Source organism: Scomber japonicus, chromosome 5 (assembly GCF_027409825.1).
Source record: "Scomber japonicus isolate fScoJap1 chromosome 5, fScoJap1.pri, whole genome shotgun sequence".
Classification (NCBI taxonomy): domain Eukaryota; kingdom Metazoa; phylum Chordata; class Actinopteri; order Scombriformes; family Scombridae; genus Scomber; species Scomber japonicus.
In genome coordinates, this window is record NC_070582.1 from 16,792,531 (window position 1) to 16,818,640 (window position 26,110).

The 26,110-nt window shown below is 37.4% G+C and overlaps 1 protein-coding gene across 2 annotated transcripts; it reads right to left on the reverse strand.

Annotated features, from left to right (window-relative positions):
- Positions 1-138: 138 nt before the first annotated feature.
- bnip2 (BCL2 interacting protein 2) lies at positions 139-12,019 on the reverse strand. 2 transcript variants are annotated; one of them, XM_053319210.1, is made up of 11 exons: positions 11,046-12,019; positions 7,954-8,049; positions 7,781-7,848; positions 6,735-6,911; positions 4,637-4,819; positions 4,340-4,442; positions 4,131-4,262; positions 3,896-3,982; positions 3,701-3,799; positions 2,576-2,611; positions 139-926 (listed from the first exon to the last, which is right to left on the reverse strand). In XM_053319210.1, exons 1-11 carry the CDS (start codon positions 11,411-11,413, stop codon positions 869-871), a joined length of 1,407 nt encoding a protein of 468 aa, XP_053175185.1. In that variant the 5' UTR covers positions 11,414-12,019; the 3' UTR covers positions 139-868. The 2 variants fall into 2 exon arrangements, with proteins under 2 accessions (XP_053175185.1, XP_053175186.1); XM_053319211.1 differs by lacking the exon at positions 2,576-2,611 and having other exon boundaries at positions 167-926.
- Positions 12,020-26,110: the final 14,091 nt, after the last annotated feature.

Genomic DNA, 26,110 nt, shown 5'->3' on the forward strand with positions numbered 1-26,110 from the left:
TTCTGTGCCATCATGTAATTTCAGTGAAATATGTATCAGTGGTGCCATCTAATGGTTTATAACTGCATAACCTACATTATGTTCAGTAGCTTGGTGATCATTTGAAATACCACAATCATCTTTACCTGGTTACCACTGCAAAACTATTTATCTATTATATGGAATAAAAGTACAACACAATGATGTGGATCCATGACTTTACTTGGAGTAAATAATGATATCTTAAGACCTACAAATTTGTTTCAGATTGTTGCTCTCACAAATGTTCTCCCTCCACAAGTCTGAGGGCACATTCAAGTGAGGGGTAAAAAAAACACAAGAACTTTATTTTCCCCAGGCAGGATTATAACAGATGTCAGCAGTGAACAGTGAAAAAGGTGCGGTCAAAACTTGTTCTGTGAAATGCCACTCAATGGTTCAGAGACCTAAAATGCAGTTTAAAATCAAAGCAACCATAAAAATATATTAATTTCTCTCGTTTGTCACCTTTTTGAATATAAATATATATTTAAATGTAATAAAGCAGAACATGCATCAACCATTTGTAACAGAGTGCCTTAAATAAAGTGTAGATACAACAGTAACTAGGAAACAACCATAAGCTAAAGTTGACATGATATACCGGCAGTAAATAAAAAGGATTAAAAAGGTTTCAGACAGCATGTGGAAAAAGGCTGAAGATCAAGCTTCTTGACACAGTAATACAGCAAGATGTTCCACAATGTAACAGGCAGCATAGTTTCAAAAGGGCACTTTCCTGACACTAAGAGTCTCCAGTCATGTCGCCCAGAATATAAACACAAGAGTGGATGCAGTTCTGAACATTCCTCATCGCTCTCTTCCTCCAGATCTTGCTTTGCCAGCAGGGTCACTCTGGAACAGCAGCAGCTGCGATCTCCACTTTGCCGTGCATGTCCTGGTCAATCCTGTGCAGACAAATTCAACAGTCATCAGCAACTGTGTGACTGTAACCCATCTTCTGGGCTTACTAATGAAGTAACAACAGGCAACTACACTGCCCACAAACACACTTTTCACATGTCATATGATCTCATCCTGGAATGTAATCATAACTTTTACACCACTGTGAAGGGAAAGAGTACACCGTACGTTTTTTTTGTTTTTCTTTTTGAAACGTACCAGACCTCTTCTCACAGAAGAAATGTCTAATATGGTCCATCTATATTGTGTACCTTTAACAAGTATACTATGCTTCATGATCTAGTTACTACAAACACACAACTTACTATAATACACATCAGTCAGCAGCAGCTGTTGTTGTAAGACAAATGCACTAACATACTCAAATATGAGGAGGTATATTATAGGTATATTATACACAGATTGCCTTTGTTATCTGCGACATACTCTGCAAATAGCATTAGATTTTGTGCTAATTAGGTTTATGTATAGATTATGTGCAATTTTTGCAAACGTAAAGAATTATGTACTGCTTAAGCTGCTCAATTTTTGTTGTTGTTAGTTGTCAGACAGATGTTCTAACTCAATGGTTATGGTTGTAGTGCATGGCTGCATTTGTCTTGCAAGTGTGCAAAGTCACCTTAAAATCTCATTTATCTAATGACATGTATCTAAGTACAACTTACTGTGGCAATGTTTAATACGCCAAGAAAACACACAATTGTACTACTACAACTAGTAAGAATGCTTATTTCTTCTACAGCCCCATGTGCCTTCTAAAATAACATGGTTACTATTCTTTTCTAATGTGTCAACATCCCTAAACATATCTGCAAATTAAATAAATAGCCTCAGCAACTGAACAGTCACTACTTATCAGTGAGGAGCAGAATATTTCTGTGTGCATGAGCAAAGCCGACAAAGGTCTGTGGCAATGACTGAACATCAGCAGGCTGTTAAAAATGCAGTGAGTCATGCAAAGAGCTGTGAGAGTGGACATGCCGGTGGGGAACCATGTGAGGACATGGTGACAGTGCAACCACACACCACAGTGACTAAGTCCTGCTAGTTCCTTGTTGTTCCACCCAGTTCAGTTATACAAAACATGAACAAACAACCCCCAACTTACCAAATATCAAACAAGCCCCATTCTAAACCTGTTTTTTTTTTTTTTTTTTACACATGCGGGTAAATGCTAGTTGATGTCCCCACTTTTACATCAACAAGCAGCATAACTATTCTAACCAGCTTTTGACAGAAATGAATAATTCTTTGACAGCCAGCATCACCATGAAGAAACAATATTTAGCTATATAGCCATAGGAGCACATGGTATGTTTTAAACCACATACAAACAGCTAATATAGTTTTGAGGTAATAAAGAAACACGTTTACCATGAATTGGCTCAGAAATGTAATTTAGTTGGTTAAACATCACCAAACAACCTATTTTTAGAGACCAAACTGCTAATCAGCCTGCTTATCAGGAATGTCCTAAATCAATTAAAAACATGAGCCATCAGGGAAGAAAATTGTTTTGGCCAGAACGAGGTGTATTGGTGCATTTCTGAAAGCCAATGTATCGTTTCTTTGTTAGTTTGGTGAAAAGCAAAAAAAGTGAGCTGAGACTGACCCTGGGTGAAAGTGTATATACCTTTTACGGCTTTTCCTATTTTTTTCGTCGTCAAACCTTAAAAGAGGGGGCAGGGAAATGGAGGTAAGGAAAAGGAGAAATACACAGCCAACAGAGCAACAACATTTTATAAAAGATGAGTATTTGTGCTGAAGTCTGTTCAAATGCTGCAACAATACAAAGATCCGGTTAAGCCATTTCAAGGGAGGACACAGTATGGAGGAGTTTCTCAGCATGCATTCGTATTCTTTTCAGTAATGTTGACACCGAAAGATCTGTCTGGGAATATTTAGGCTTTTAAGGAGAGAAACTATACAAAATGTTTAATGAGTCAGACTCATGACTACTACCATCTTGTTCCCAAACAGACACTGTAGCACCATCTACAGACAAAATGAAATCAAAGTCGAGCTGATACTATATCTGCACAAAACTGTTATATCAAAACTGGCAGCCAAGAAAAGGAAAACAGCGAGGAATAACTTTTTTAGGGATTGCTTAATGCTGTATTTTGTACCAAGTCTGGTGAGGACTAGATGAAATCTGCCAAAAGGAAGAAATGGAGGGTGACCTACACCCACGTGGTCATGATTTATTTATTTACCAATTCAGGTGAGGAAACGTATTTATTTATGAGTCCCACTCCAGAGAGAGCTGTGCATCTGCTGAAGGGTGGGTGGTGGGTGGGGGTGTGTTTCTCTGCACTCACCTTCAATCTCACATCACCTGTCAATCGTTGTCCAATATATATACACTGCATAATACAAGTGTGGTGTGGAAACTTGAACCCTCTGGTACACATACACTGAGAATGGACCTTTTAGTGAAGTAGGACACATCTTGTCTACTCAAGTTTGGAATAACTGACATTTGTAAATTCAGAGATTCAGAGGTTTGAACAATATCAGACGCAAATTCCATTTCAAAGCGAGTATTTTTACGTCTGGAGAGGATATCTTCAGTTGTAAAATCAATAATCACCAGATTCACCTCACATGGAAAGAAAACACATGAGCACCATTGTCGTCACAGGACCGTAAATTTGATCAGAACTCCTAAGAATATCTTTACAGCCTTATTAAGTTAATCCTATTTATTGTTTTAGAAAAGGGCTTGAAAAGTGCAGATGTGTTTGAGTTCACTTACTGTTTGATACAATCTGGTATGGACACATACTCCATTGGAACCAATTCTGCAAGGTCTGTCAAGCTGTACACATACTTGATTTTCTGACTAAATTTTGAGCTGTGAAAAGAAGCAGAAAAAGTTAGAATCTAAAAACATACCCAAGATGATTTATACTTTACTATTCTAATGAGCTTATCTCAAGATTCAAGTTACCTTATGAAAGGTTTTGTGAGTGCCAGCAGGGTGCGAATAAACCAGGAGGGATGGACGATTATCAAAGACTTCAAGTTCTTCCTTAATCTGGAAACAAGGAGTGAGAGGAAACGGTCAACCTTTTTATTATACATCCGTTTTGATGCTGCTGTTGTAAATTGACCCACAGCTTTTGGATAGGGTTCATATAATGAGTTAAGCCTCTGCAGCTGTCATAAAAACCACTCAGACTCACCTCCTATCAATCTGCTGATAACACTTTCTGAGCCAGCCGACGGTTGGCATCTTTTTTCGAGATGTCGCCCCATTCAAATACACAATCATATAGTTCTCAGCGACCAAAAGCTCCAGTGTGCCGATGACATACCTGCCAGAGGAAAATCCCATTAGCCACGGCCCAAAACGTTTGCTCACGAGGCCGAGGGAATTCAAATAAACACTCACTTGAATAAATTGTCCATGATATATCTGTAATTTGGTTGATTGCTCTCGGGCATAAAGCACACAGCGAACACAATTATGGCATTCAAACCGTCTCCATAGTAACCTGCAGTGAAAAATCAAAAGTGAAAAATTGATGATTCAGTATCAAAACACTATTTTCATTAGTTTACAATGACATTTGACTTTTTTTTATTTTTAACTCATACACAAATAAACAGTTTGTTCATCTAGTAAATTAAAAACAGACACACGTGAAATGACTCGTGTGTCCTGATATCATGAAGCATTGCCACTGACCTCCATGGCTGATAACCCTCTTATAAGGTTCAATGGCCTTCATGTCCACTCTGTGTTCCTGGTCTCCGATACGAAACACCCTCCAGCGTCGGCCCTCCTCCCTCTCATCCGAGGCCGTGTATTCCTGAACGGACTCCACGCCCTTCTGTAGTAGTTCTGTGGTTTTTGGCTTTGGGAGATCATCTAAAAAAGAGAAAAGGCACTTTCAGCTTGGTTACTGCAGCTTGGTTACTGCACCCCCTGGATGAAAGCGGTGCCAGGCTTTTTTATTAAATCACATCTGTTTTGATCAAATCATTTAGAAAGTGAACTATCCAACTTTTCAATCAACATTTTCACACATTTAAATTTTTAACTTCCATCTTTTTCATTTGGATTGCATGCATTCTCTGAATCACCGACAAAAGTCACATCTCTATTCTCATATTCTTCTTTCGGGTGAAGTTGAACATTTTTCTTTGCCACAAATGTCTTGCAACCATATAGAAAGGTGACTGTTATAGTTTGCTGGATGAGCCAGTCATGTCATGGTATATCTCTCATACAAATAAACGTGCTGAGAAAGGAAACAACCATTCATATCAAAGCACCGCTCCTCAGTTACCTGAAGACAACACGTGAAGATTTAAGGTACAGTCACATTCTTTACACTTCTGTACAACTTGTATTTGCTCCCACTCACATTTATTTAAACTGATTTTGTACATTTCATGTTTTGATGCAACTTGTGGCAGATAAGAGTTCAACTTTTTCACCTTTGATTGTGCCTACATGCAAAAATCAGCCAATAGAAACACTGATGGACCACACTTTCCCATACATTGGCTCTACTTGGGCAGCCAGGTTGATAAAATCTGTCTAAGTTGCATGCTGCAGTAACTGAGTGGGGACTAGAGGCTTCTCTGTAAGCAACCGCCTAGCTAGCATCTGCTGACAGCCTGAATGTGAGATGTTAAGGGGTCATTGGTAAATAGTAACTACACAAAATAAGACTCTCCTCTTCTAAACTTCAGGAGTCTCTGTATGAACGTTGGTCACACGCCACCCACGACCACAAGTAAACACCAACCAACCTGTGGAAACACTGGATGCACTACCAGTCAGACCAGTCATTACTTTAATGTGTGCCAGTCAGTACAGACTGTTTATGGTTTGCTGAGTGCTGGGAAATTCCGTCGGACAGAAGGCTAATGTGACCATATCTCTTAATTTAATCTTTTGTAAAGATATAGAGCTGCATGATGTGCAAAATGCATAATGTTCAAATGAAAATGTGTCTTTGGAAAATATCAAGCATGCAACAAGCAGGATTACAAACAAAGTAAATAGTGCAATCAAATCAGATCACACCAACACAGTTTTATGAAGATCTATGGGTGAGCTTTTCCTTACATGCACTGTAGCAAATGAAACTAATTGATATGTCTCAGTATGGAGCAACATATGGTTCACACATACATATTTAGACATAATATTAAAAGTTAATATGTCCATCATTTACTTTTATCTTGTGTGATATAAAATATGACACTGAATAATCAAACTGGAATTAATATAAAAAAACAGATTTTTAGGAAAAGGAAAAATGGCATGCACAGAAATGTGAAAATGAAGAAAGGGTATGAAAAGTGAAACCCCCAAAGATTTGTGTGCACATCTGAAGACAGAAAATAATCCGGACAACAGGGGTTGATTGACCAATGGTTGGCGGAAAAAGCAACGGGGGGGGGGGATTGTCCAAGAGACCTTACCACGAGGTAGAGAGAAACCTGTTGCTGGTCTGCGGCCTGTTTCCAGGCAGAGAATGGAAACAATTCTTCCGAGTGAAAAATCGGAAGGCAGCAGTGTGGAAACACAAACACAACAAAGCATATTTTAACTACACTTCAGAGAGTTATCTGCTTACCCAAACCTGTGAAATCAAGGAAGGAATAGAGATTAAAGGAATAAAGACTGGTCTGTCAACACACTTACTTCAGCGACAAATCACAGCACTGTGGACTTCACGTACATCCAGCTTTAAGTATAAAGCACACCTCCCATCACATCAACCTAAAATATTTCAATCATCTGTCATCACATGATAAAAAGTCCTTACCTTCCCATTCAAACTCATTGCTGTTATCTGATGGTGTGTCTATATCGTCAAGATCCAGCTCTGTACTTTCATCCAGCTCGTCAGAGAGAAGAGAGCCTTCACTGTGGTCAAGTGTGAGACTGATGTCTGGAGCTGCCAGCTTTTTCTTTGCCCTCTTGCCATGGTTCATTGCATAGTCTAGGGTAGACAACGAGTCATTTGTATTTGTGTAATACTGTTTGTAAGACCAGTTAAAGAATAGGTTCAGATTTTTGTAAGTGTATCCTAAAACACAACTCATATGCTGTAAAGATATCCTTTCCTGATGCAACTCTAATGTTAGAGATCAACAATGCTTGTTTTCTTAAGATCAGCTGTGCACACAAACACTCAAAAATGACACCATTGTGGTTCACATTTGTTTTGACATGCCTGTCAAAATCGCAATTACTTGGAATGCAGCAAACACACTGCAGGTAATGTGACAAGAATTAACCAATCAGCCCTACAGGAAACAATTTCATCTTTTCTGTCCAATGATGTCACAACATCCGGTTGTAAGGTCAACTAATACTGGTTGCCAACTCTACCACAAAGATACAAGTGGTTTTCGTTGCTTAGTAACAGCAGGTGCAACAATAGCACAACCTCACAAGCACCTTGGATAAAAATGATGAAAGAGGCACAGCTGGCACTTTCCGCATGTTTTTAAATGCATCATCTGAACAGCCCCCCCCAAGGTTTCATCACTTTCAAGTTCCTTTTTTGTCTTACATCCCTCTAATGCAACTCAGCAAAACTATACTTGAGAGATTTTTGTATTAAAAAAGATTATAATGTTGGAAGAAATCTAGATATAATCACTTCTTGTACACTAACAAGAATGAATGTTGTCCTTTTCTTTTAAATTGAAGTTGCACAGGAAAGTACGGCTTTTCATATTAAAGTGACCATTATTGGCTAAGGTATGCAATTTTTTTTTTTTAGATATGCTTCAAAATATCTGAACATGTCCTTTAATATTCTTCTAGGTCACTGTAGAAATGTATACATTGTGTTGTCATTACCAGGGTCTCCTTCTTCAGAGGTTCCAGCAAACAGCTCATCGTCAAGCTCCTCTTCCTCAGGTAGAGGCCTAAGAATCAAACAGTCATCATTGCCTTCATTAGTTCTACAGTTCATGTGACCTTCACGACCCAAACACATGATTCACAACATTATCAGTGAATTGACACATTACCGTGGAAAGTCTTCATCCTGCCACTCTTCCTTAAGTTCAACTCCCTCCATCCTTAACCGGGCTTCTGTTGTGGCGACGGATTCTTGGCGCTCCAGGCTGGAAACAACATTTAAAAATAAAGTTGACACCATCTTTTTTGATTGCTAAAAAGTCCTCTTGTATGACTAATGTATTAAGATTGAGAGAAGGGCTAGCAGAAATGATGTGACAAACAAAACCCAAACAGTTAATTGCTGAACTGTCAACAGCTGCTTTTGACTTGTACAGTCCTCAGAGGATTATGGGGGACATGTTGAGGTTCTATTGATCAATCTTACATGTCAGTGACTAAAACCTCTACAAAAGAGATGAAACAGTAAAAGATAAAATACATACGAAAGGGGAAAGTACTTACTGCCTTAAAAAAATACTAAAATACTTGTTTTTGGCCCCAAAAACAAATAATCCTAATCAACACCAAGCAAGTGGAGCATGATACACAGGCCCTTAAAACACTGCATTGGGTTCCTGCTTGTCTCTTGGTCTCAGGCCTAAACACATCTTTGATTTGCTTGGGCGTTACGAAGCACCCAGACCCCTCAGGTCATCTGGGACAGGTTTACTCATGTTCCCAGGATCAAAACCGACCAAGGTGAGGCAGCTTTTAGTTTTTATGCTCCCTGCATGTAGAACAAGCTTCTTGAATAGGTCCGAGTTCTGCTAAGACTGTCAGCTCCTTTAAATCAAATCTTACATTATTATTTACGATACAGTAACTTTCCAATAAATTAAAAGACATAATTTCTTCTTAACTTCTCTTTAAATAATTATTTGCTTGGTTTTGCTTTTTGTTTTGTGTTTTAAATGCAATTTCAGTGTCTTCTTAATGTGTTAATTTAGGTATAAAGCATTATGAATTGCCTAGTATCTGAATGGTGCTATATAAATAAAACTAGCTTGTCATACTGCAAAAAAAAAAAAAAAGTAATAAATGCTTATGGTTATGACCGCAATTAAAAGTGGCAATCTACAATGAATCTAAGAAAAAAGCTGATTTGGTGTGTAAGGCATTGTTGGAGAAAGTTGCACTTTCATAACAAACAACAACAACAAAGACAACTGCCCCACCACATCATTTACATACTGATATGCATGGTTTGTAACATACAGAAATAGGCTCTGTTTGGCTAACAGCAGCTGAAATGACAGATATAGATATAGATATATAGATATAGATATACATACACACATATATATTAAAGCAGCCTGTTTATTTATATTTGTATAATGTAGTATGTTGTTCTTACCTGTATAACAGGTGAAATCAAAAGTCAATTACTTTCATATGAGAAGGAAACAACAATGGCACCACTATTTCACCAACTAATAGACAGATGTGGTGGGTTAATCAATACATAATTCATAGTCCAGCATGTTCATAGAGAACCTACTTAGCAGTTTCAGCTTGCAAGTGGCCACATAATCAGATCACTGGCTTCTTGAAAAGCTTACAGGCTTAGTTTATAAACCATAAGGCTACATGCTAATGCAGATCATGGTATCTGTATCTTTGCTGTACAGAGCTCCCTTTGATGCATTAATCACATACACAACTGCATTTGTGCTGCCAGACACAAAAACATTCTGGGCATTTGGTACTAAACAGTTTAGCTGTTTGCTTATGTATAGAGCTAATCCCCCACATTATATTTGCAGTACAACTCAGAGAGGTATAAGTGCTACAGGAATGTGGTTTCTTGAAAATGCACTGAAGATATAGATGGAATCAGCATTAGGGAGTCAAATGGAAAAGATAATAATAGTAATAACAATAATAATAATAATGATGCCCTTAGTGGTGAGCTGAATTAAGCTGCAGATCAATGGTCATCAGTTTAAGTCTATCGATTATGATCAGGTAGAAGATTCTTGGTCAAGGTTTCCTTCAAGATACGCAACAAACTCATTTAAGGAAATGTCAACACAAGGATACATCTATAAAAAGATGTAGAGTAGATGGACTGACCATCATGTTTTACCAAGAGTATTTTTTCTAACATGAGTATTCACAGAAATAGTTTTTACTGTTGATATCATACCATAGTGTGTGTAGCATTTCCCAGAAAAAACAAACCAGACTGCATCTGGACTCATCTACAAGGCCCAGGACCCCCACTAACAGACTATATCCCCCTCAGACTCTATCTGTCATATTAATGTGAAAACATACAAAACAGTATGTAAATAATCATCACATCTAACACAGCATGTAACATTAACACAATTATTTGTATTATTACACATCCTGTTCATACTGTGAGCATTTGCACATGTCCAACCAATATCTTTTACATTATATTTTTTAAACTCCACAGATCTCTTCACATATGCAACATAAATGTTTTATTCTCTAAATGTACTTCTTGGGAAATATTATTTATATCACCTGTCTTATGTGGTAGTTGTATTTTTCTCACTTTGTATAGATGCTTGTTTTTTCTCTTACCTTCTATGTTTTATACTACAGGATAACAATCCAAACTATACTACTGTTACACTACAGGAAGACAAACGCTTTGTATATGAAAACTTACTTGGCAATAAATCTGATTCTGGTACTGTGTCCACTCCCTATATAACGTTCAGGAAATAGACTTCACACCAGCCTCTAAAGCTGGATACAATAGGGGAATGCCAGAAGGTTTGAGAAAGGACGTGTCCTTTACTTTAGGTATCAATACTTATTTGTAGGCTAAGCACTGACTTAGAAAAAAAGTCTGTAAACTTGTTGAACACAGCCAATAAAAGATTATGTTTGAAAGGCACAGCCCTTCGTTTTCACAAAATGTATTGTTTCTGTGTCAAACAGTAGACTGTCAGAGAAGGTCTTTATTTGAGGAGTTGAACACAGCAAATAAGAGCAATAAGGACTCCTATTTGCAAAGCTGCTGGGGAAAAATCACTGCCTTTACAAACAGTTTTCAAACGAGTACACAGTAATACATTCACCAACATCTGACCATAGGCAGTCATCTGGTTCAAGTGTAGTGAGTTTGAAAGTATTGTTGATATTATAAAGTGGACCATATAAACATATAGGTAGATATACAGACCTTCCACTGGGTCCAGGTGGTGAGCTTGGCTGTGGAAGGCTCACTGGGGTAGAGCTTCTTGCTCCCGGCTGCTCCTGCTCATTGTCTGGAGTTGTCCTTTCCTGTGGCGTACCTCTTGTTTTGGTTACACTCTCCTGGAGCGCCTCTTCGCCATTTTCCACTGTGGAAGCTGTGCTATTTTGCAAATCGTCTAATTCCTCCTCATCACCATCTCCCGACACTCCAGAGGAAGAGGGACTAGACGTCTGTCTGTTTCCAAACTCCTCATGAGTCCGCCTGGGTGTGACAAAATCTGCACTGCTATTGTTCAAATCCATATCACTTACAGCCTTCAGCACCGCTTCACTCTCAATCACATCCGATGCCATGAGTGTTCTCCTGCCGCTCACAGTGAAAAAGGCTCCGACAACGAAACGTTTCAAACCCCGGTTTGCAAATTATTAAAAAAAAAGATCACTCAGACAGCCACATCTGACTTTCACAACTTCTCCACAAGTTTGTGTTTAGCGTCGCTAGCTTTCGTCCGCTGCACAGCTACACAAGAGAACTGTTGTTGTGGCGGTTGACAGCTTTGACAATTAACCGCATATCTTATTAACCAAATAGTGTTAAATGTCACACAGGGTGCAGAAATAGTCACCTTCCCTAAATGCGTCACAATGTGAAGTCAGGAGTCCGAAAAACAGTGCTAGCTTTGCATAAGCTTGCGGTGCGCAGTGATCCTACTGATCAGTTTCCTTCCTTCCTTCCTCCAAGTCTGAATGCTCTCCTGCTAACGTAACAGTTAGCCACAGTTAGCTGAATTAGCCACAGCAACAGACATGTCCAGTAAACGCCGGCTAACATCAATAAAAGTTAGATGTCAACTGTGACACAATATTAGGACAACAGTTTCTGGATTAATGGTAAAGATAAAATCAGTACCGGTTGATTTAACTTCACCGGATCTCACCCAAGTAGCAACAAAAGACTAATTTGCCAAGAACGCTACTTAACTACGGTAAGTGGGAAGCACTCTATTACTTTTCCAGGGTCGTGCGTAGATGGTAACTCTATATTTGCGTAAGATCTCGCGAGAGTAATAACTTTAACCCAAACATGATCATTCCCTGATGCTAACCAAGTGTTACTGGTGTCTGAATCCAAATAGACATTAATCACAGCATTGTCAAAATATAAAAACACAAATAGGTTATACAGTCAAGCCGCACAATGAAGAAACAATCTCGCAAGATAACAAATCTAGGGTTACCATTCAGACACGACACTCTTTCCAAGCGGTACTGTGGGGAGTTGCCAGTTGTGTTTCCTATACTTTTACCTCCATCTGTTATGCATAAAGCGAGCTAACACATTCAACTATAATACATGTTATCGAGATCTAAATAATACTATTTTCACTGTCTTTGTGTATGTTCTTGTATTAGTGTCTAATGAAATAGGCGTGACACTTTTTACTGCCCCAAATATTTTACGATCAAAACAAATTTTATAAAGTGCATTGCTGACAGCAGTTAAACATTCAATAACTACTCATTCCAAATTGAAAATAATACAAATAACTAGAGTTAGAGACTTGAATATATCTTCATACTATATAAATATCAGTATTCTGTGGAAACTGGTCAAAATCTGGCATCCCTGCCATGATCCTCCCATGAGGTGTCACTACCCCAGTAAAGTTTCACTGCCCTCTGCTGATCACGAAAATTCATTGGAGCTTAACTTATTTTTGAGCAAGTATTGAATACGTTGATTTATTTATTTACGAGTTTATAGACAGTTTTAATCTTTAAATAACCTACTGTGATTCTATCAGCTGTGCTTGTGTTGAACTAGTACTTTTGTACCTATAACTTTTGTGACTGATATAGGCTCCTTTTGTGACTGATATAGGCTATTTTCATTATGTGCTACTTGAAATGCTGCTAACATTTAATGAAGCAGTTACAATAAAGTTAAACAGAATATATAATGATAGGCTACAACACATAAGACGTAATTTTGCTATAGGTAATTTTGCTATATGCCTCTATAATTCAATTTAAGGAAAAATCTGACTTGGACTTTTACTTGTAATATATAATATCCGATTACTTCTTTTGTAATTGTTTTATTGCATCTAATACAAAATAACTTGTGGTTAATTATACTGTTTAACAATTGGGTTGGAATTTGATTTTGAAACAGCAATAGTCACTTCAATAACTCTTCGCAGTAGCGAATTTTTATCACTAGGTGGAGGCAGATGCTTACTTAAACACTACAGTCTGAGGGACTCCTTCAATATTAAAAAACATCTACCATAACGTAAAGCCTGAGAAAAGAAAACTTGACCAACGCCTGAGATGTAATGAGGAGACTTTTGCCTATTACATTAAAAAAATAGACTCTAATTTAAATTTAGAGATTGAACCCTTATTTGTCTGAATTTAGTATTTGTATACTGTTTTGTAATTCAGTAATGATTCCATTTCTTTTTTATGATACTCCCTTCAGGTGTTGCCTTACCAATTAATATTTATAAATAAGAGCAATCAGCAACACTGATTGCCAAACATAAGTGAGTCAATTGCAACAAATGCTCCATAAGTTCTCTTTTGGGGATAGTTATAATTGTCATTTTACAATTAGACCTCATGGTATAAAAAAAAAAGGAAAAAAAAGGAAAGACAGCTATGGATCTAATATAATGATGCCGTCTGGTTAATACCTCCTCTGTGTGCAGCGGATCATTCAGTGTAATTTCTAATTAACACATTGCTATTTACTCTGTTGGATCATTAGGCCTCATCACAAAAGGATAATCCAGTCAAATTGAGAGTTTCTTCTTCCACCTTCCACCGTGCTGCTGTTTGCTAATGAGTCATGTTGCAATTATCTGACAAATTAAGACAAATGTTTCCTGTTTAGCCAAGATAAATCTATTGAGGATTAACACCATAACGCAAATAGAAGAATGTATCCTGAACATTTCTTGTAAATTCACTTCATTTATACCCCAAATTTCAAAGAAGATGGTCCTTTATTCTATTTTGAAAGTTAATCCTGAAATCGTGTTCATAATGTCATATATGATAAATGATGGTAAGGAAGATTTTTTAGAAAAGATATTGTCAAATATGAAGGAGCAGATTGAAAGAAGTCTTTGTGAAAGAGCAATGTTGTAGTGTTAGTGTTGCACAGTCCATCACTGTAAACCTCTTTCCTAAATGCATAATTAACTACCAGCAAGCAGTTATTGTTGTTCATGTAAGTCCACTACAGCCTAGCACCAATTGGTTTAAACAATACAAGCTAAAGTGACACTGTCAGATGCAAGATGTATCCAATTAATCCTTCTTTTAAAATAACATGAGAACTCCAGATCTCAGTGCAGATGCTGAAGCAGACCCCTCCTTTCATGATGAAAGGAGGGATGCACATTAGGATCAGAGACAGAAGCTGTAACCTATTTGTGAAGCAGAATCATTAGGAAGATTCTCCAACCAATTTCCATAAGTGGGGTAGCGGGAAGTATTTAGGCAACTCGAAGTATATCACTAATGAGAAAAGACAAAAAGGATTCATGTGCATGTTTTATGCAATCTCTTTCTGGGTGTAGATGAATAATTATTTATGATTGCAAAGCCTAAAAGGGAGGCAAGAAGATAGCAACGGCAAAGAGACTGGTAAAAAATTTAAAGACGAAGTTAAATGAATATTTAAGGGAAGATGAAATATTTAATGGAAACAAATGAGCAAAACATTTAAAACGGCATGATAAATAGTAGTGAGTGCCATTAAAGTGGCCCTCATAATTTGTGCTATTTGCTGCAGTAGTTGCTCCATAAGGTCTCATTCATACTCATAATGGTGTGAACTCAGGACTCAGACAATTGTTTTCAACATGCCAGTCATTATGTGGGGATGTTATGTCTGTAACCCAGGGCTGACCTTATAGCTGAGAAATATTAGCCTTTGATATAGTGAAGCTAGCCTGTATTGATGCCACAAGGCAGAAACAATTCATGTTTTATTGACCTTCTTCAAGTTGAGGTTAGGGTTCTTAAAAAAACACATAATGACACAAATTGTGAACAGAGTTGCAGCTAATTTCTCAAGAGACATTCTGTGTTAGGATTTATCACAACATCAGCGTATCAGTGTGATACTCACATTTTGTGAATTTCACCTACTGACATCAAAAGAGGAAAAAAAAATCAGTATTATGTACCAGCACACGTTCATTTGTTTTCTAAATGTGAAAATAATTAAATCAGCAAACAAATAATTATTCAAGTCAATGAGAACAATTATCTCAAAGACGCCTCTGAGACTTGGATGTGCATACTGAATTGATTAATTATCCTGCTAAAGATAATTGAGTGAAGCTGGATATTTGACTGCTTCCTCTCAACATGCTCTTGCCTCCATTCCATTAATTTCCATTATCATTTATCATATGTGGTCATAATGGATAACCTTGTTCACAAACTCCTCTTTGTGTGACTTTTTTAAGAGCAGTATTTTAGTTCAGCAGCCATCTTCCCCTACAGCTGCTCTACATTATTACTGGACCATAAGGACAAATCTTAAAGCTGGCCACGGATGGAAATCTAGTGCCAGTCATCTTTTACTTAAACTTCATGAACCTTAGATTTTACAATATATTCTAATCTTTATTAAATTTCCTATTAAATGTAATAAAAATGTAGCAGTGTACTGACCTGTGCTCATCTGTCCAAGTTCAGCTTAGCTGTGTCATGCCCTCACTAACCTGTGGACAGACTATTACTTACCTCTGAGCCAGACAGAGATCATTACCTCTGTGAATGATGGGAAGGCAGCCTGAGCCCAACAGCTTTATTTCCCAGCTCAACTCGGCGGACGCGAGCCATCACATCCTGTTAACAATTCTATGGCTCCACCATAAAGATAAGCTCTCTCAATCAACGCCGTCTGTCTCCATTGCTGCTGAAGGGCCATCAGTCATCACCAGACGGGACGGGAGCCCTCAATATTCACTTGTGATTGACACCGTTTAGACAATTCACTCAGAATCACCAGGCTGTTTATTTCCTCCGTGGGACGGTGTGCTGTTTTGTGATTAAGGGAGTTCATGAAATATTTATTTTTGATATCAGCACATTCGAGTTCATGTAATCACCTCTTTTCACTTTAAGCAAATATTGGTCTGTTTCATGTGGAATCTTTCAAACGCTGAGATGAATTAAGTCAGGGGGCTTTGACATTTTAATCAGAATGAGCATAAGAAGCCAATTGTGACTGTCAAACCACATGAAGGTCATTTCAGTTGTTAAGGATTCGCTTGCCATAACATTTAATCGTTACATCCTAATGATTCGTTTACATGTGAGATCAGGTTAATATTTTATGTATAAGCACACATTCTATTCAAGGCCTTTTATTCTATTAACCTGTCCTGTCTTTATGAGATCCTTCCTAAGATAATTCCCATATGGCTTAGCCTTTGATAAATATGCTTTTAGGTCTACCTAATTAATGCATTCCGCTGTGATTTTCTTCACTTGTCACCCACACTTTAACCTCATAGCGAAGGAACAGTCTTTTCCTACTCAAATTAAAGGTCCTTTGAGACGCTGTACATGTGGGAGCTAATGATGTAGCGCGCTGTACAACCTGGTATCTTATCTTGAGGGCCTCGTTCAAATGTTTTGAGTAGAAATGAATAATATGACCTCACTGTTACGGATTGTGGATATCTTCCAAGCAAACATGTTTTCGTTTTTATGTCTATCTTCAGTTGCTAATTCAGACTATTTCCAGTGTGTTACAAATAAAATGTCAGCTATTTGCTCTGTGATTATGTTTTAATCATGATTGAAATATGAAGTGTTTGTTGCTGTATCACACTTCATATTTTTTGATGACTTGCACCAAGAGATGGGAATCTCTTTTACGTTTATTAGCAAGCATCTTCTTAAATTTAGAGACATAATGAAACAAAGATACTGTACATTTAGGTTGATGTGGGCACAGTCAAACAAAGCAACGGCCAGGCAGTGTTGAGACAGCATTTCTGAAGGGACACAGGAGAATAAGCTTCCACTAGCTAAGTCTAGTCTTTCCAGTACCATCCTCAAATTAATTAAAGCAATTCAGCATTTTTGAATCTACCACTCAATTTTTCCTCATAGCAGAATTGCAGTTTTCAGCCATGTAACCAAGGGACCATTCATAGGTATAATGAATGGAATATGGTGTTGATCAGTATATACTTTTGGGCCATTTTTAGTGGCCATGTAATCTATTACAATACAGTATGTTGCATGTCTATTGTATTAAATATATAACATTTTTAGAAAGATCTATGTCACTATTTGCATCAGGATTATTTTAGAAAAGAGTTTAGCCAGCTGTCACCTGTTAATGTGAAATGCTACAGTGCAGCTAAACAGGGAAAATGGCTTAAAACAGTGACTATAGAGTTTGTTGTCTGTCACCATGGTAACAAGGCCCAGGGTGCCTGGTGCTAAAGCAGGGTCTTTACAAATAGTAAACAGTCTTTATACTCATCAAGGGTTGTTATGGAGAACCGGCACAGGTTCCTGGGTGGTCAGTTAGATTGTGGAATTGACTAACAAAAAAGACAAATAAATGAGCATTTTATTGAGTTGCAGGAGAAATGTAAACCCAAGGCAAGTGCAGTGTATTGATGTCAATTAAGTAATATTAACAGATAATTAGGTCATGTAAGAGTACCAGTCTGTACTTCACACCATAGACATTGAATATGGGCACACCATTTCCCAATTTTGCAGTCTTCAGTTTCTAGTTACCTTCACTTTGTATTGTGGGCCACCAATTTGTACAATTGAGCATTTATGTTATCACATTACTGTCACTCATTGGTTGGAATGATGCATTTGCACTTTTAGACATTACTTTCCAAAGAGAAATTGATATTGACATTTAAATGATGTCTGTCTATAATCTATATAGTTTAAGATTAAATTACAACATGAACTGAACCTGATTTTTCTCATTACACTTTGATTGATATTGTATGATAAGCACAACTTTTGCTGTCACTAAAACATTTTGCTGTCTTATTAAAATACTGTCCTATTATGTGTGTTTCTTTGCCTATGTATTAAGGTACAGTACTGTTGATACTGTAACAGTGAATTTGCCTTGATATCAGATTCACTAAGGAGAAGACTTGCATACTGTATAACTATAAAGAACTGTTGTATTATTTAGGCAAAACTACATTTTAACATTTGATTGAGCAATCAAACAACCTCTATTTTGTACATCCATTGTCAGAATGCCAATAATAATTCAAAATCAAAGACTGATCAACCTTTCACCCAACACAAAAGTCTTTGAAGCCACCCTTTTAATTTAGCGTGTCAGGAAAGCCTACCGGTAACTGTCAGTACACAGTGAGTGATGAAAAAAAGCAAAACTTATAATTACTCTTTCTGTCACTTTGATAAATGTTTAAGTTACCATCCACACAAAACAATAAATATTGTGCACAAAAGCTGCTGTTTTCCCTCTCTGACTTCAAGCCTTCTAAAGAATGTATTCACCATTACAGCCACAGTGTAACTACAAAAATACTTTTCCTTGTCTTTTAAAAAAGATGAAATATTTTCTCTGAGATGTAATTCTCCTCTCTGTATTTCGAGAGATACTGACCTAAAAAGGTTGATCAAAGACTGTTGGAACTCTACAGCCTGCAGCAACCAATAAATTGGTCCATTCGATGTTTTGCACTGACAAATTATTCTCCAGAGTACTAACATTCTTGGTAGCAACTCAATTACCAAGAGACAGATGTAGCAAGAATTCACATTTATGTTTCATAGACGTTTCAATATTTTATTATTTCAGTGCATGTTGGCGTGGACCCTTTTATGTCATAGAAATGATAACTATTTGCTAATTCTCACATAAAGTGATAGTTGTTTTGGTGCGCATTGCAGATTTGTGGGAAACAACACTCTGTATCAATCCCTTTAGGCTTTTGCACAATATTGGAATGGCCTTGAGCGTCCATATGCTTTAATGTGGCTTTTAAAAGCCAATATTTCTTATTATGGCTGAGGGGAGACTGATCCCTCTCACTGTCAATGTAAAGAGAAATGTCGACAAAAGAAAGTGGGGAAAAATCATACCTAGGAGAAAAATCACTTATTAATGTAACTCTTTGTGAAGTTTATATATTTAAACTTTATGAGTGAGTTCAGCTCAGTGTAATGTGACATGGTTGTCTTGTTAATAGCTTACATACTGCAAGAGAAGTAAAACAAAAGTGCTTTGCTATTGTTAAGCAAAGACTTTTTTCCAGATGAGTCTATCTATTTTATCCTCATATTAGTCAGGAAATTATGATAGATGGTGATAAAAGTACACCTTTATTAATTGTCTGAAAACACTCTAGTTGTCCTGAGGAAAAAAAAGAAGGATTATTTGGCACCTTGCTGTGCTGCCTTTGCACAAAGGAATATAGACTGTCATTAATATGCATAAGTCCCCCTTGTCTATGTTTGGGCGTTTGATATTAACCCTCAGAAACATTGGTGACCTTTTGCACGAAACCATATGGTTAACAGTGAGCGATCTCCCTGCTGTTCAAGCATCATTTACCTCAGAAAGACATGAAAACAGAGAGTAAAAGCATTTAAGAATCCACTCCAGTTCATAGACTGTATGAATTTAGATGTAGACGCACCATAGCTTGTATATATTTTATTCATGCACATTTATTTATATGTCATTAAGGGCCCCATTTTAACGATCTATAGCCATGGCGTGAAGCGCGTGGTGCAAGTACCTTTGGGGCGTGTCTAAATCCACTTTTGCTATTTTAATGGAGGAAAAGTGGTCACTGTGCCAGGCATGGTCTAAAAGGGATGGCCTTAAGTCCCCTTATTAATCATAGGCGTGTTTTGGGCGTAACACGAGGTAAACCAATCAGAGTGTCATCTTCCATTCCCTTTAATATCAAGGAGCGCTGTCACTTAGGTGGATTGCTATTATAACAGCGCATTTACCCAGCAATGTGTTTCAATAATATAACATCAGTTACTTTTGTTGAAAAGAAAGTTGGCTGATGAGCTGCTAACCTCACATTTAATTCATATAAAGGAAGAATATGGACATATAACCAACCAGTCAGAGTGTACACATAATGGACTTAAACTCTTTAGTGAATTGTGTAAGAATGCTTGGATTAGAGAGCACCAACAACATAAATATATATGATTATTCTCATGTTTTGAAAATCAAACAACAGGGATTACTACTTTATGTCACAGGAACTGAATCCAGTGAGGTATGACGCGCTGGTAAAGCTTCTCCCCTGATACAAATAACACCAGCATTTTTCTAAGCATGCTGAGCCTTAGCATGTGGTGGCAGCAACAAAACACATGGTGCTCTTTTCTGTTATGCAAATATGAAATAGAAACAGCACACAATAACAGCTTTATAGTCTCACTGTACATTTGCTCAGAACATCTGAGAATACCAGACTGCATAATTAACTGCCAATGAAATGTTCCCCCGAGTCAGTCTTGTGCTTTATTAACAAAGTAATGCAGTTATTTTTAATTGGCCATTTCATTGTAAACCAAATTAGATAAAATGACACAAGGCACATTGCTCAAGAATATGATTGTGTATTGTCTTCTTTACCTTAATATTACTAATGACATATGGTTGTGACAAATGATATTACATTTTCCTCACTAAACATAAAGGATAGAGTCTAAAATATACTCTTGGATGGATTTAATTTGTGGAAGCATTGTGGGACGTGACAGTATTATATTTACACATGCAGATACATTATGTCCTGTTTATTAAAAGTTGGCGTGTACTATTTATTATGCAAACAGTTAGTGTTTTAGTTTTTTTGATTAATGTGTGTAGTGTTATAATACAGATTTGTATTATGCAGGTCTAGACAGAATATACTGAATAATGTTTATTATGTAAATACTATGTGTCAGCTCCGGAGTGTAAAAATATGAAATAGTATTTTAAATGGGATATGAATTTCCTGCAGATATTAAATTTACTGAATCTAGTTTGAGTTCCTTTTAATTTAATGAATACATACTTTTAATTGTTTTATACTGCATGTATACAAATGAGGTAGCTGTGTATGTCCACATATAATGTGTAACTTTTGTGTGACTGTTTAATTTCATTCATTTAAAATAATATTTACGATTGTGTCAATGTAGGATTTAGTTGCATTTATTCTGCTTATCTGTTTCACACAGTGTAAGGCTACAACATAGAAAAGACACTGAGTGGCATTCAAAGCATGATCTAGGCCTAGGGCTATAACCGTTGCAGAAGGACTTGTTGGGGCTGCAATAGTTGCAGTGCTCAACACAGTTTGAAATAGAGTTGAAACTGTTTAATAATTTAGATCAAAGTAAAAGTAAAAAAAAAAAGTGAAAGCAGAAGGGGCTCTTTGTGGCGCCACATGAAAATGTCTTGCAGTATAGCTTAAAGAAGACAACCAGAGGGTTGACGAGCAGTTGTGAGGACATCAAACACTTCTGCCTCCTATTGAAGAAATACTAGAGAATTTTTGTTAAGCGAGCCTGTCTTTTTTGCTGGCAGAGATTTCAGAGTTGGTGTTGCACTTAGCAGCGGGGAGGCACCAGTGGAGAACTACCTGGATAGCTTTTCTAACCACAGACCTCTCCCACAATGGATCATTAGCATTGTGCCAAAGATGGATGGCGACTTTCTGCACGACTTGCTGGCCGCCAGTGTAAGAGCAGGGCGCAGGCTCTCCTCCGGTCCCTTGGCCTGCCTGTTTGACCCGCTCCTGGGTCTTAGTTAACATTCAGGGGGCCCTGACCTGAAAAGCAAGTTTGGCAGCAGAACCAAGGTCCCATCCTCCCCAAAGAAATTAGAGGTGGTAATCTTTCAGGAACAACTTGCTAACCTTCCCAGACCATGTAAATGTAATAGATGCAGCTGACTGCCCTGCTTCTGTTTTGCAGCCCCTCTGTGTCTTGCTGTCACTGGCCGCGGCAGGTTGTGTCCAATTTATGTGTATTTGACAGCTCAGAAGTGACAAATGATGGCCAGGGCTAAAAGAAGGTTACATTTAAACACAGCACAGGTCAATGGGGTAGGAGCCTGAATGCTAAATCATTGTCAGGGAAACTAATGATACAACATTATAAGACAACAGGGCACAGTGAAAGATAAAGTGCAGGATGTCATACTGATACTATAGTCAACCAATGTCTGTTTCAACTGCACATTCATCTTGATTTTGCATAGACATTCACATATTCTAGTCATTTCTGAATGGAAACACTGAGGAATAGCTTTGTTTATAAGACCCTTTTGTGTGGCACGTATATCATAATGCCATTATGGTTCCCGGCTGCCCCACTAAAGTGATGCTGGAAATATAATGACCATTTATAGCCTCTCTACAAAATACACATTGTTAAAGATTGGAAACAAATATTTAATTTGCTCAGTTTAAGATCTGTTACACCTGCTGTAGCAATTTCAAAAACACACAGGAAGTCTGAATAACAAACACAGAAAGAGCCTGGGAACCCAAACACGAGTTGTGGCATCTTGACAAGTCTTTAAGTAATTCTTACAAGAACAAACACCCCTAGGCTCACTTGCTTCATTGCTTAAGTCAAAACAGAATACATACAGCCACTAGGCTGCCAAAGGAAATCTGATAAGTAGTACCCACTCTTTAAATAAGACATTTTTACATGCCAATCACTCGGCAAAATGAGGAAAGGGTGTAAATGCAATATGTATTTGGTGACTCTGACATCAATTTACAAAAGCATCATTATTTTGTGTAATTATTTGGATTTGGATTGTGATCTTTCCATTTATTTCACTGTTTTCTATACATTATATGAATAAACTATATACAACAAATATATTTCAGTATGTCTAGGTTTTTGTATTACAAGGAAAAGCTAGTGTGGCAGCTAATAATAACCATTAGTACAACCTAACTCTGTGTCGCTGGAGGTTATGTGGACATGGAGTGTCCAGGAAGCTCAAGGACGGCTCACACTCCCAGATTAAACAACATTCACTCTCTGTCAAATGCCTAGCTCCCAAAACTGCCAAGCCAGAGGAAAATGAGCCCCCACATGACCCACGCTGTGGATGACAGGATAAAACAGAAGACAGTTGTGCCTGAAGGAGACTCGGGATAACGAAATAATCTTTAATCTCTGTCCCTTCGAGGCACTTTCAACACCTGTTATTCTTGATGGCATTGTGAGAGAGGGCAGCTCACAGATTCATTTTAAGCCTGGTAATTATTACACTAATTATTCACTTCAGTGTTGGGTGATTACCAGTCCTCGTTCAGGTGAATACTCGTCCGCTTGCACACCAGCTGAGGCCAAAGCAGCTCGGTGGAACAGTTGTTCCACTCCTTTTTCCCTTGCAGATATTTGACCTCTTGTCATGTTTGCAATCTGTACTTTGGGGGGAAGGGAGAAAAACAGCCAGAAACTTTTAATTGCTCAACAGAAGCAGTAGTGAAAGGCACAGGTTTGGCCATCTGTTCTGTCTACACCATCTCTTTAGCACAAAAACTTTTTATTTAAACAGTTTGCATGGTTTCCATTATCCTGTATGATGGATCTATTGAGACTTCCTCACAGCCCAGAGTTGTTACTATACTGTCCTGCGTAAAGATGAGACATTATTTCTCTTAAATTAATGAGTACCCATAGTATTTTTTTCTTCTACTTATCAATAATTAATGAATCAAGATATATTCTTTTCATTTAAAGGGGTGCATTTATAATCAGAGCTCGGGGCCCCAAAAGCCTTTAAGACAAATATTTCTGCTCTTTGACTAGATTTAATTCAATTAGTAGAAATACAACATCAAATACTATGCCTCCATTAACCGATCTTTCATGTTAAAAATGAATATCATGAATATTGCGTCTATAGTCATATGAAAACAATTATTCTCTGATGCTGTGGATGGGAAAAAAACTGTTTAAGTAATTTCTCTATTTTACAGGTAGTTTTATATTTTATTTTAATTTCAGAGATAAAAGTCTGGGCTATAATGTCCACATATTCACTGGTTGGTTTAATATGAAATGGCACCTCACAGAACAAAATGATTAAATAATAATAATACAATCAAATACTGAATTGGATCAGAGGTCATGTCGCAGAGAAAACAGAACACTGGTTTACTGTCTGTATCACCCTCTTATCATCAGCATTGCATTTTCTATCATCCTGTGTTTCAAGTATAAGGCTGATTTTTGTCATTGTCAACAAATCCCACAAAAGACGGCAAAACCATGTTTGTCTGTCTCTCTGTACTTTTCAGCTTCTCTAACCTCTCTGTGGCACTCAGCCCTAAGCCCATAGGCTTCTAATGAAAATGTAAATTTTTCAAAAACTGATAATAGATATGTATTCTTTTTATTCTCTTTCATTTGTTGAAGGCTAAATAATTTCCTAAAAAAAACATATGGGCACTTTAGTAGCATGTTTTTGTTGTGTGCTATTTTCAACTACAGATTTGGTGCATAAGTAAGTTGTTTACAGCACTAGAAGGGTGTATGTGTACACTGACTCAAAATAACAGTTTTTGTGTTCATTGTAATGAAAAAACATTTAGCTCTTGCAACTATGTGGCTCTCTAACATTTTTAGACAACAATGAAGGTCTATGGAAGAGAAATTAAACTATTTGTTATTAGAAAAAAATAATTGTTCAATTTAGTCTTTTTATGGGATTTGTTAAGTTATCTAAAATACAGAATATCACCAGACTCATCCTTTAAACATACAGTCTGAGACAGGGATCTACAGTTTATCTTTATAGAAAGTTGAGCTCATGTGGTTTCCTTTGTTAGAGCCCTTTAATAAGTGACTGTGATTTATTGATTTAATCCATCAGTGATATAGTTATATGATTGTTATATGATCTGGCTGTTGTTATAAAGCCATTATTGATTACAACTGTAAACAAAAAAGAAAGAAAAAAAAATAGTGTCACATTTGCTTTGCTTTGCATAAATAGCTTACTGGGCAAATACAACTATTACAAAATTATATCATATTCACAAAGGTATACAGAAATAGATAATATTGTAATAAACATTGTTGATAAATTCAACATATCTTGACATTACACAGACACCCACTCATGTTCTGACATAGCTCACCCACCTGCTCACCTTGAAGAAACTTAAATTTGCAAGACAATCCCTTTTGAAAGTTAGAAAAAAATTGTGAAAAGTAGTATAATTCTTTGCCAGGCCTCCTAAAGGTCAGCTTTGACTGTCTCTGGAAGCACAGCTGAAATATAAATGCTCTGTAACACCACGTCTGCTGATTGCTTTACTCTCTAGGCAATGTCAATTTTGTGGAAGTACTTGCAGATTAAGTCAGCAGGACGTCAAGGGCCCTTGTAGAAGCTGCTATCTTGTCTTAGCGAAGGGTCCGAAAGCCCTTGTCTATTACCGGAGACACCCCAAGGACAGATGTTTTAGGCTTAGGGGGGTAGTAGAGAATAATAGCACATTAGATTCCTAATGTCTCTCGGATACAGGACTCGGGGGAGACAGAACTCCTGGGTAATCCAAATTCATCTATCGCTTTCTCTCCATCTCTCTCACTCCCTCATTTCCTCCTTTCTTTCTTCTCTTTCTTTGCCATAACCAGAGTTGGGTCCTCTCTGCCTCTTGAGGTGCTGAATCCCAGCCTGAAGCTACAAGCTAGACACAGTCCATTCATCAAAAGCATGACCCTCTCCAGTGAGAGACATGCTATGGACTAATGATCTCAGTACATGGTAAGAACGTACCTGTATGTATGTCATATCTCTGTACATAGGGGAGAAAATATTTACTTATGACAGGCCATCACATAAAACATTAAGCACCAGCATCATATTTGTTTAATATGAAGGGAAGCATCTGGTCTGTCTGGTGTTAAACTGCTCAGTTGAAAACAATTGAAAACTCAGTTAAAAACTGTATTTTACTGTGAAGGATCAGGGGTGCCCTCGAAAGCTGGTAGACACAGGAA